General features: G+C 47.0%; 1 protein-coding gene across 1 annotated transcript in view; it reads left to right on the top strand.

Annotated features, from left to right (window-relative positions):
- FAM20C (FAM20C golgi associated secretory pathway kinase) overlaps positions 1–11,443 on the top strand; it is a 58,655-nt gene that overhangs the window by 3,481 nt on the left and 43,731 nt on the right. The window contains exons 2-3 of the mRNA XM_077186759.1: positions 200–375; positions 9,672–9,750. Coding sequence (XP_077042874.1) covers positions 200–375; positions 9,672–9,750 — 255 coding nt within the window. The remainder of the gene's footprint in view (positions 1–199; positions 376–9,671; positions 9,751–11,443) is intronic.

Genomic DNA, 11,443 nt, shown 5'->3' with positions numbered 1-11,443 from the left:
AGAAAAGGCTCTTGGGGCAGGGAGGAACCCGGGATCTCTCTCCCTTCTGCAGCGCTTTGCCTTTCCAAGTTGTCACATTTTGAAACCCTGTTTCTTGATGAGTGCTACAAACTGTAACATTATTTCTTTCTCCTCAACTTTGGGTTTTTCTTTTTTTTCTTTTTTTTTTTTTCTTTTTTTTTTTTTTTTTTGGTGGTAGGCAAAATGAAGATCATCATGAAGAATTTTTGCCAACTGGAGAGACCTCCATAGACTCCTACCCAAACTGGTTAAAATTCCACATTGGCATTAATCGGTACGAGCTGTATTCCAGACATAATCCTGCAATTGAGGCTTTACTACAAGACCTTGTCTCCCAAAAGATAACCAGTGTTGGTATGTTTGGATATATGCTATTTTTTTATCATTATTTGCTCTTTGTTCAGGATGTCACTGCTGTTTGAGTATTAATATTTTGCATGGCTTCTCTCCAGCATCCCTGCAACTTTGCTTTCCGACTTCCCTGCTCATTTTCCCTGCTAAACATAAAGAGATAATTCCAGCTCTGTATTACTGTATTACCTGAATAATTGCCAAGTCTGCCAGCAAGGCAAACCCCATTGGTGTCAGAGATCCTTTAGTCACGACCAGGCTGAAAGTGCCCTCTTCAGTTATTTAAAATAAATACGCTGACAAAAAAAAAAAAAAAAAAAAAAAAGGGGAGGATGGCAGAAAGCAGACAGCATCTTGCACAAGCTAGATTTGCATTTCGGGCTGATTATTATTTAAAAGGCTGTGCCTGGCAGCCCTGCCTTGCCAAGGGAGGAGAGGCTGCCCTGCAGCCCCGCTGCGGTGGCACCGCGGGCTCTGCGGCTGCAGGAGCTGCAGCTTCCCCAGGCAGGGCAGGGAGCCCCAGGCAGGGCAGGGAGCCCCAGGCAGGGCAGCCTCCTGCTGAGCAGGGCTCAGATCTGTTTGCTCTGCCTCTAAATCCTCAACAGGGATGTGCCCATGTCAGCCTGTGGCTCTGGTTAAACAAGGTGACACCGTTCGGGGCTTTTCTGCAGGGTTGTTTAATGGCAACGTGTGTCTTCTTGAATTTGGCTGGGTAGCTGCACAGGGAAAGAAATGTCACAACCTCAGATGAAAGCCCTGGGATACTAAACAAGTGCACACCCCGTGGTTTCCAGAGGCAGGGAGTTGCAGCACAGGCAGTGGTTTCCATCCACCAGGCAGAAAATGGAGTTACTTGTGCTGACCACAAAGTTGCAAAGTCCCTTTCAGAGGGATGAAATAGCAGGAGCTCTGTGAAAGTGCTGATGGTGTGTTGGCACCGTGGGATGAGGTCAGCAGGTCTTTAACCCTGCAAGGCAAAAATTCCCCTGGCTTCAGCAGGAAATGGTCTGGGCAAGAATAGCTCAAGCAGCCCTAAGGTTTACAGTTTCCATTGTGTGAATCACAGCAGCTGCTGAGCAGGAATAAAGGAGATCCTTGGTCATCAGGAGTGGGCTGATTTAGCTGGTTGGGATGGAGTAGGTGTAAAATGCTGGATGCCACAGGAGACCTCCAGCCCAGTGAATCTTGGCTGTGCTCAGTGCACGGCTCTGCTGGAGCAGCACTTTGAATAAAGCAGTTTGTGGTACCCAGGTGCCATCCCACATGTGGCATTCAAGGGTCCAGTGGACTTGTAGCTCAGGAAAGAGGACAAACACGGGCTTGTTTATTAACCTGTGATGGGTTTTCTGTCCCCAAAAGCCTGGATCAGATTCACTAAGGGGGTTATGTTTGCCCATTAAAGCATGTGTTTTCCCTCCCCAGCTCAGAGGTGGCACTGCAGGTAGCAGCAGGCTGGCCATGCTCCTCTGGCCTGCACTGGAGGGTGATGAGGGCACTGTATGGACACAGCCTGGGTGATTTTCTCCAGGACAGCCCTCCCTTTTCCTGACCTCGTCACTCAATACCCACCAGGTTTTGGAATATTAGTGGCACATGCAAATGGGGATTGAGCCAGCCCTTGGTAACAAGTGTGTGAACATTGCTCCTTGGGCACATCCCCTGGGGAGGGACAGGTGCAGTCTGTGCCCATCCCTGTCCCCACAGAGAGCAGTGCCCAGGCTGTCCCCAGAGGGGCAGAGGTGATGCCCAGCAGTCTCATCCCTTGAGGTCTGCACAAAGAGCAGTGCCTGTAGCTGTTTGTACCACATGGCTGCTGAGTATTGATCTTTGCTCACCTCCCCAGCAGTCCAGAGCTCAGCTGCAGTGTCTGTGCAGGAGGAGAGGTCTGCAGCAAACCCAGCAGTGCTTGAGCCATGGAGTCTGTCCATCCTGCAGAGCAGGGGGTGGCTGAGGTGCATTAGGGACATAGAAGCTGGTGGGAAAAAAAGAGAGGCACAAGCAAAAACAGTGGTTTAGTGTTCACTCTTCACTTGATCTTCTGGGCTTGGTGTTCACTTGTGTTTCTGGGCACGTGGCTTCACCTCTCTCTCTGCTTCAGCTGGCCTAGCAGCAAAGAATTATTATCATAAAAAATGGGAGTGAGATCCTGACCCTGGTGACGTCAGTGGAAGTTTTTGCCATTGACTTCCCTGGGGCCATGATTTCACCTAATGTGTCATACAGATGTATCATGGGGTTTCCATTAATTCTGATTTTGATGGAGCTTTCTGATCAATGGGGGGAAAGGGCCATGGGAGCACAGAGGAAGATTTATGGTTGCTATTAGCAAGCCCCTTTGGGATTGTCTCTGTTAATGTTTGAACAAGGCTCTTAAGAGCATGGTAGGGCCTCTTATGCCTCTAACAAAAACACAGAGCCATGGTTTCTAGCAATGAATCAGGATAATTTCCATAAATTAAACCACGAGGTGTATTTGGTATTGTTGTTGGCCGCTATGGGAACTGACAGGGAATGATTCCTACACATAAATCCCAGTCTAAAATCAAGTATATGGAAATGGAAGGGGACTCTTGCCAATATAGAGATGCCAGGATCTGAGTTTTGGTGTTAGCATACACTGCCTGACCCTGTGGGGATCCAGGAGCTTTGTCAGCTTGCAAAGAAAGAAAGAGCATATTGCTAATACACATTTTTAAATTATTTTTTGCACAATGCAACTTCTCTTATGTTGCAAATTCTTTGGATGTTTAAAAATACATGTTTTAAAGTAATTCCTGCCAGTTTTCAGCTTTACTGCAGAGCAGCAGAGGGATTCAAAAACATGTAAGCTGATTAATAAAGAGTAATATATTTGACCAAAGGACATTTATAGGGCTGTTACATTCTTTGCATATTCCTGCTTATCTTCTAATTAGCCTTGGTTTTTTTTTTCCTTATGGTCAATTTTTGCTGGTTTGTTTTATTTCTTTTCAAGGCAGCTGGAAAGATGTCAAGTTAGGAGTATAAAATAAATTGAAACCTTGATAATGCCTGGTCTTCAGGCTCCTTTTAGCAAGCAGGACAATTAAATATACAGGGTTACATGCATTAGGTGAAATGGGATATGGCTTTATCCAGTTTCTTCCCAGTGTTCAGATTTACTCTGGCTCTAATAGAATTAGATGATTTGCCTGATACCTGCAGTAATTAGATCCAAGCTGCAGCAGAGCAGCATTCCTGGCCACGCTGTGATTTCTCTGCTCACCCTGCATTCTTTCTGGGTGAGAGTGGGGAGCAGACTGATCCCCCACATCTGCCAGGACCACTCACACCACTCTGCCATGTGCAGTGGTATTTTGAAATGAAAACGGTGACAGAAGCAATTCCCAGGAGCAGGGAGCACCAAGGTGACATTTTCTTGATGTTAAAGTTTAAATGGAACAAATCCCTGGATGGGAGGGAGCATCTCCCATCCCATCCAGCTCCCACAGTGACACCTAGAGCTGGCCTGGGAAAGGACAGGGTTACCCGGGCCTGGGCTGGGCATCTTTCTGTGCCCTGCATCTATATATACACACATTTCCTATTCATTTTGTTCAGCATAAAGGGATAGCTCTTAATTTGATTTAATTCACCGAAAATTTCCTCTTGCCATAAATAGGAGCCTACAGAGAATTGTTTTTCCACTGAGCACTGAAGCCTGGCTTTCAGAAGCACATGCACAGGCAATTGCACATTTCCTTTGCCTTTCATAGCTGCTTATTGCATGCATAAATAACCATAGTTAGCTATTTTCTTGCATATTTACAAGATGTCTGTGCATAATTGTGGCAGCACTATCAGCAGTTTAGCACCAGCTCTGGCATGGGCCATTGGAGGGACACTGTGGGCTTGGTCTGGCTGTCCAGAGGAGATTGCCTGGGAGCAGAATAGGCTTTGTAATTCCTCTGAGGAGCTGGGGCTTATTTTTTGATTCTTTAATTCTGTGGTTGTAAAGGGAGCTGACTACCTGTCTGAGGTAATTTGTGAATCTGTGATGCCTTCAGTTTGTGCAGGCAGTAATTAGAAAGCAAGTGTGTGAGATTACTCACACTGGGAATAAAAGCTGCAATTACCTGAGGTGGACTCTGCTTCAAGGCAGGGAAAGAAAAGAGAAAAGGGAATGATAAGACTCTAAATATTGAACATAAATTCTGGCTCAAAAGAAAATCGTGAACATCTCATCCAAAGGAAAGGAAGAAGTGCTTTTGAGAACTTGTGAAAAACAATGAAATGTAGCATCTTTGATTTACTGAGTGAGGAAACAATGAATCTGCCAAAGTCAACAGATTGATTTAATGTACAATTCCAGATGAAAGGAGGAGACTTAAAATGTACAGCAAACCCTCAGAATAATTTCACAGATCTCTTCCCCTGCAGAAATCTTTCACTTTCCTGACTAAAAGTCCAAAAAGTCCTTTCAAAACAAGTTGGCAGAATTGGCCGAGCAAGGACAAACTAAGAGATGATGAGGGCTTGAATTTATTTTTAAATATGTTCTTTACAGCTTGTACAGGGCCATGTCTCCAGCCTGGGGCAGAGCATTACTTGTTAAAGCCAATCAACATGTTTATGTTAGATTTAAGCTTGATCTATAAATAGGAATCCAAAATGGATCTGAGCATCCTCTGTTTCAGATGTGAACTGCATCCCAGGCTGTGACTGTATCTCACTTCTCAGGCATTAGCTCTGCATAATTAAATACATTTTAAAATGTTTGTTGGATGCTGACCAAAAGAATCAGGAAAAGTTCAGAGATCCTGTTGGGACTCTCTCTCTCCATCAGAAAACCACATGGTTTGGACAGGCTGGTAGCATCAGGGCTGTCATGGAGCAAAGCAGAGGAGCTGGAAAGCCAGAGCAGTTGGAATCCCAAATCCCTTTGGGACAAATCCCTCTGCTGCAGAGAACTGATCCTGCAGCATTGTCAGTGCCAGGCAGTAGCCAGGAACCCTGCAGCATACAGCTTGAGAAGATGAGAGATGATAACTGAGACTCCTTTTGTGTTGGATGGGGTCTCAGGGAGGGAACCCAGGACTTGTGCTGGTGAGGTGACAAGGGGGGGAAGTCACTCATGGCAGGTGGCCATGGCAGCAGGCTCAGGGATGGAAATGGTGGGGGGATTTTTGCAGGCTTGAGCCAAAGTCTGTCAGAGAAAACAGAAGGAATCCCCCCAGTTTCACTAATCTTTGGACAAGACTCTAATCCCAAACACTCAAGCAAAAAGATATCTCAGGGAATTTTTTCCAAAGCCTCCTGAAGTCAGGAAGATTTCTGATCACACCCTAGAGCCCTTACACTGGGTTAACAGGAAAGGTTAATGCTGCTTTCCATTTCCTTCTACTTTGGAGGGAAAAGAGAGGCTTTGAATTGCCTGAAGATGAAAAGTAATGATGGCATTGGGATTTGTTTTTAGCAGTGTGCCAGTACATCCAGGAGCTGTGTAAGACTTGATTTGAAGTACCTGCTGTGAGCTAGCAGGTTTATAAACCCTTTACAGAGCTGTTTGTGACCTATGGTGTTACAGTATATTAAAATACTTCAAAAAAATAAAAGGTGAATTTAGAGTGTGACTAGTGGTTCCTTTGGAGTCAGCACAGCCTTGTGTTGCAAGGCTTTTGTAAAAATCCCTGGAGCTGCTGATCACAGATGTGACAGATGGCAGTGGTGCAGCACCCTGCACTCCTTGGAGAATGGGATGTGCTGCTCCTGGGTGCTGCACATTCTTCAGGAATGGGCCTGTGGGCAGCAGATAAAGGCACCAGGATGACTGGGACAAACCTCTGGAAGATGACAGGCCACAGAGGCCAGAGGGACCTGTTTAACTGAGGTTGGGCAGGAAAGGGAGGAGCACGGCTCCGGAAAGCAGAGGAGAGCCAGTGTGCAGATGTGATGCTAAGTTAGGACAGGGGAAGTGATCTGACCTAGAGTGGATCATCTCCAGTGGCATCTGCTCTTCTCTGGCATTGCCACCCCCAAAATTTGGGCACCCTGGGCTGCTCCAAGGCAGAGTTTGTGAGTACAGCAAGGTACAGCAAGGTTTGCAGGTACAGCAAAGGTCTTGTCGAGCTCAAAGGCACGGTCCAGGCTTAGGTGTTCCCCTCTCTGCAGGGATTACAATGTCAAAATCCAGCCTGGATGTGGAGGGGGGCCTTGCCTCAGCCTCAGCCTGGCCAGCACAAATGTGGCTCTGGAAGAGCAGACAAGGTGGGAAGAGCTGCAGTGACTCTGGGGCAATGGGGGAAGCCAAGGTGCAGCTCTGGCAATGGGGGGAAGCCAAGGTGGAACTCTGGAATTGGGGGAAGCCAAGGTGGAACTCTGGCAATGGGGGAAGCCAAGGTGCAGCTCTGGTAATGGGGGGAAGCCAAGGTGGAACTCTGGAATTGGGGGAAGCCAAGGTGCAGGTCTGGCAATGGGGGAAGCCAAGGTGCAGCTCTGGCAATGGGGGAAGCCAAGGTGGAGCTCTGGGGGGAAGCCAAGGTGCAGGTCTGGCAATGGGGGAAGCCAAGGTGCAGCTCTGGCAATGGGGGAAGCCAAGGTGCAGCTCTGGGGGGAAGCCAAGGTGCAGCTCTGGCAATGGGGGAAGCCAAGGTGCAGCTCTGGCATTGGGGGAAGCCAAGGTGGAACTCTGGCAATGGGGGAAGCCAAGGTGCAGCTCTGGCATTGGGGGAAGCCAAGGTGCAGGTTGGGCAATGGGGGAAGCCAAGGTGCAGCTCTGGCAATGGGGGAAGCCAAGGTGCAGCTCTGGCATTGGGGGAAGCCAAGGTGGAACTCTGGCAATGGGGGAAGCCAAGGTGCAGCTCTGGCAATGGGGGAAGCCAAGGTGCAGCTCTGGCATTGGGGAAGCCAAGGTGCAGCTCTGGGGGGAAGCCAAGGTGCAGCTCTGGCATTGGGGGAAGCCAAGGTGCAGGTTGGGCAATGGGGGAAGCCAAGGTGCAGCTCTGGGGGGAAGCCAAGGTGGAACTCTGGCAATGGGGGAAGCCAAGGTGCAGCTCTGGCAATGGGGGAAGCCAAGGTGGAACTCTGGGGGGAAGCCAAGGTGCAGCTCTGGCAATGGGGGGAAGCCAAGGTGCAGCTCTGGCATTGGGTCCTTTTCCATGCTCCATGTGTGTTCCACCCTGTCCTGCCCTAAAGCACAATGGGACACAATCCCCACCAGTGTCCCCCTCTGGTTTCAGAGTTCCAAAGCATCAGTGGAGGAGCCAGCAAAACTTGTGTTGAGGTGAGGTACTGGTGCAAGCAATTAAGGCAGTACAATAAGAAGGATCTAAAAAGATGAGGGAGATGCTTTTGTCTTACTTCAGCTCAGTTCCTTCTGACAGGAAACCAGGCTTTTGTGTCTCATGGAAGAATTCTTCTGAATTGTTAATCTTCCTCATGCATTTCCCTGCTTGGTGATGACATCTTCACTGTTGAGTTTGGCTGCTAACAAAATCATTATCTGTTGAGTGGCTTTAATTAGCTGAGAAACCAGTCCTTTCAGTATCTGAAGATCTGTGCCTAGAGAAGGGTGTGCTGGAACTCCATTTTTTTCCCTTCTTTGCATTGCTGTGATGGCAGGGGGGTCAGATTAGTGGATTTTGAGGTCCTTTCCAACCCAGACCATTCTGTGATTCCATGTTTCTAGCTCCAGCTGCCCACACTAACCAGGACTGCTTCCAGACTGCACAGATGGTTCCAGGGCACCACAGGCAGGGTTTGGGCTGGAAAGTTTCTGCTTCTCATTGTCCTCAGGCTCTGAGCTGAGCATGAAAAAGCCTTGTGCTCCTCCTGCCCTCAGGTGCAGCTCAACTGAGCTGTCCTGCACAGAGGGGGGAGTTTAATCCAGGAAATCCCTCTGCCTCTGCTATACCTGGTCAGTGCAAATTGCTCAATGCCCTTTAATTTCTAATTATTTATTGGTTCCTTTGGGATAAAGTGGAAAGGCAAGAGAAGGCTGGGATCAGCAAAACAGCAGGAGAGGAGGGATTTTATTCTAGGAGAAGTGTAATTACACTGACCAGATTTGCATAGCATTTTGTTGCAAAAATAGAGGCTACAAGTGCTGAAAGAGAGCTGATGACCTATCAGTGATAAGGCACAGAGATGAGTAATTAAAAAGATGTGCAGCTAATGGCATTGGTTAGAGAAAAAACATGTACAAGCTGCATAGGTGGAACAAGGGCAACCCTCAGCCAGAATTTACAGAGCAAGAAAACTTGACATTTATGTAGTTCTCCAGTTGACGTGGCTTTTGTCAGAACTGCAAAGAAAGGGATTGATTATCTGATGATTCCTAGACAGCATCTTTAGAAGACTGACTCATCCACACAGCCCTGCTGGCCTTCCCAGCACAGAGATGCATTTAGGAGTCAGGCTGTAGGTCATTTCATTCATTAGGGAGCTTGTGATTGAGGCAGCAGAAAAGCAGTTGTTTTCTGAAGTATATGTTTATCATTTTTAAGCAGCCTTATCATCAAGCAAAATGCATTTTTATGAATTCTTATATATATTACTAAAAAAATCCTAATTTTAAAAACCCTATAATCCAGCTGTTACTGTGACATTGTCCAAGTGTTTCAGAATGGTATGAATGAGCATCAAATTCCCATTAGCTCCCAGCTGGGAGATGAGCAAAGTCACCTTGTCCTTGTCACCTTCCTGTGCCCTCCCAGGCAGGCCAGGCTGCTCTGCACAGCTCTGCTCTCATGTATGAACCACCTTGGGATCCCTGGAAGGTGATGGCTGGGCTTGGCTACATTTCCATTGTGCACAGGGGAGGGGAATTTACATATCTCTGCTGCTCAGGAACACTTATTAAAATCACAGCAGAGATCAGAGATTGCTACAGTATCTGCTCATAGTTTTAATTAAGGAGCTGTCTGCTGTGCACTGGGCTGTACATCCCAGCTGCAGCTGTCTCTGAGAGCACCCCATCTCCTTTCCCAGTGTGACTCCCTCGTTAAAAGGGACTCCAAAAGCAAGAGATGGAGAAAACAAGACTCCAATTCTCTGCTCCTATGGGTGCTGTTCACCTGGGATGCTTATGGAGCCCATGATGGCCAGAAAAAGGCAAAAAATGGTCAGGAAATACAATCCATGTTTAGCCCTGGTCAGCACTGAAAGCTCTTCCCTGTACTCTGCTGAATAATCTGCTGCCCAGCTGGGATGGCCCTGATCACTCTGATGCCACAGGGCTGAACTGATACAGAGAAAAGCAGATATGATTTGGTTTCCAGGAAAATGAGTGTCAGTAGATCCACATGTCTCATTTTAAAGCTCTTTTGTGTTTTCCCCCACAGCAATGAAATCAGGAGGCACCCAGCTGAAGCTGATCATGACATTCCAGAACTATGGACAAGCATTGTTTAAACCAATGAAGTAAGTTTAAAAAGTCTGTGATTTAAAGTGTGGAATTGTGGTGGAGCAGCCATTTTCTCAGCTGTTAAATTTTGCTGTAGGATCTCCCAAGGTTAATGTGTCAGGTTCCTGGGCCTTGCTGCTGAGCCTGGAGCTTCAGGGTCTGTTGGTCCCTAGTCCTGCTAGGCTGGTCTTGGGAAGAGATGCTGAGGAGGCTTCAGAGACATTACAGTCTTCTCAGGAATGTTCTTCACTCTGATCTCTGTGAAATCTCCTGTCATAAATACAGGATGTTCTCAGCATTTCTATCTTATGTAAACTTATTCCACAGGTCTGAGCTTTATCTAGTGTCAGTGCTCCTCTGGAGCATGGCCAGACAAGAGAGATGATTCAGAACAGCTTTGGGAAGAGCTGAAGAGTATTTGTCTGATAAATTAGAATTTAATCAGTTAATTTATTGTTGTTTGCATTAAAGAGTTGTATTAGTCATTTCATTGAGTCTATGCTGAGTCTGTGAAAATGAGTTTATCCAAGAGTGATACTGCAAGGTAATGACTCTGGAGAGAAAGGGAAGGACTGGGATTATGCAGCCTTGATTTGTGCCTGCCTGGATCCCATTGAGATGAGAGAAGTTACTCAGATACAAAACAGACTCCTGAATCCTGACCTGTATGTTTGTGTTGTAAGAAGGAAAATGACTCTGTGCTTGTTGTAGAGGGTTCAGCAAAAACACCCCGGGCTGCAAAGTGTTTAATGGAGCTATTCAGGATCTGTGTCAAGGGTGCCACTGGAATCATAAATTCATTTCCTTTTTCTGTTCCCACTGTAGGGAAGTTCAGTTAATTTCCTCTAAGATGATCCATAGAGGACTAAAGTAGCTGAGAATGGGAGGTTTGGAATATGTGTTAGAGCTGTAGTGGGGAGCACAGCTCAGGGGGGAGCTGCTGGTTAAAGACTGAGAAATTCCCTGTTCCACAACAGATTTTGCTGTAGATTGACTTCAGACAAGTACAGATTTGACTTGATTTTATTTGACTGCCAGAAGGGTCAAAAAACTGGTCTGACCTTCCTTTGACCCAAGTTTGAGCAGGAGCCCTCCCTATGTGCCTCTATCCTGGGAATCACAAGAAAATCCTGTGAACTTCCAGAGAGCACAAGGCATTTCTGCAAAGGCCAAATGCCTCTGTGTCATTTCCCAAATGGCACACAAATCTCTCCACATTTCTAGGGGATTGCTGGCTGCCTGAGTGAGGCTGGAGGCAGCACAGATGATACTGGAGCTCAGAGGGAAGGTGGTAGCAGAGAGCATCTCCTCCAGCACCTGCCCTTCCTCTCCCTGGGCTCTCCCTGAGGGTTTAGATTACCAGGGCATGAGCCCATCCCCCTTATCTGCAGGTTTGATGCATATAGGCACAAATCCTAATCATTTTTTGTCCCACAAGAGCTGGGGGATTCAGGCTGCCTTTGAGTATTTGTCAGAGTCGTGGCTGCCCTGTTGGATTTTCACATAGTGTGTGACATCCTCCTTCTGCATCTCCTCAGATGCAGATAATCTCAGCCTTTGTCATTGCTATGACATTGTGATCCTGGGAGTGCTAATGAGGTCAAATCAAAATACTGCACAATGCACAGCCCCAGCAAGGTGATGGATGACAACAGAGGTGTAGCCAGGTTCCTGTGTAGAAGCCATTACTACCACCCACTAGAACAATAA

This window comes from Agelaius phoeniceus, chromosome 16 (genome assembly GCF_051311805.1).
Source record: "Agelaius phoeniceus isolate bAgePho1 chromosome 16, bAgePho1.hap1, whole genome shotgun sequence".
NCBI lineage: Eukaryota > Metazoa > Chordata > Aves > Passeriformes > Icteridae > Agelaius > Agelaius phoeniceus.
Note: the sequence above shows the minus strand (reverse complement) of the source record. Positions and strands in the feature narration are given on the sequence as shown.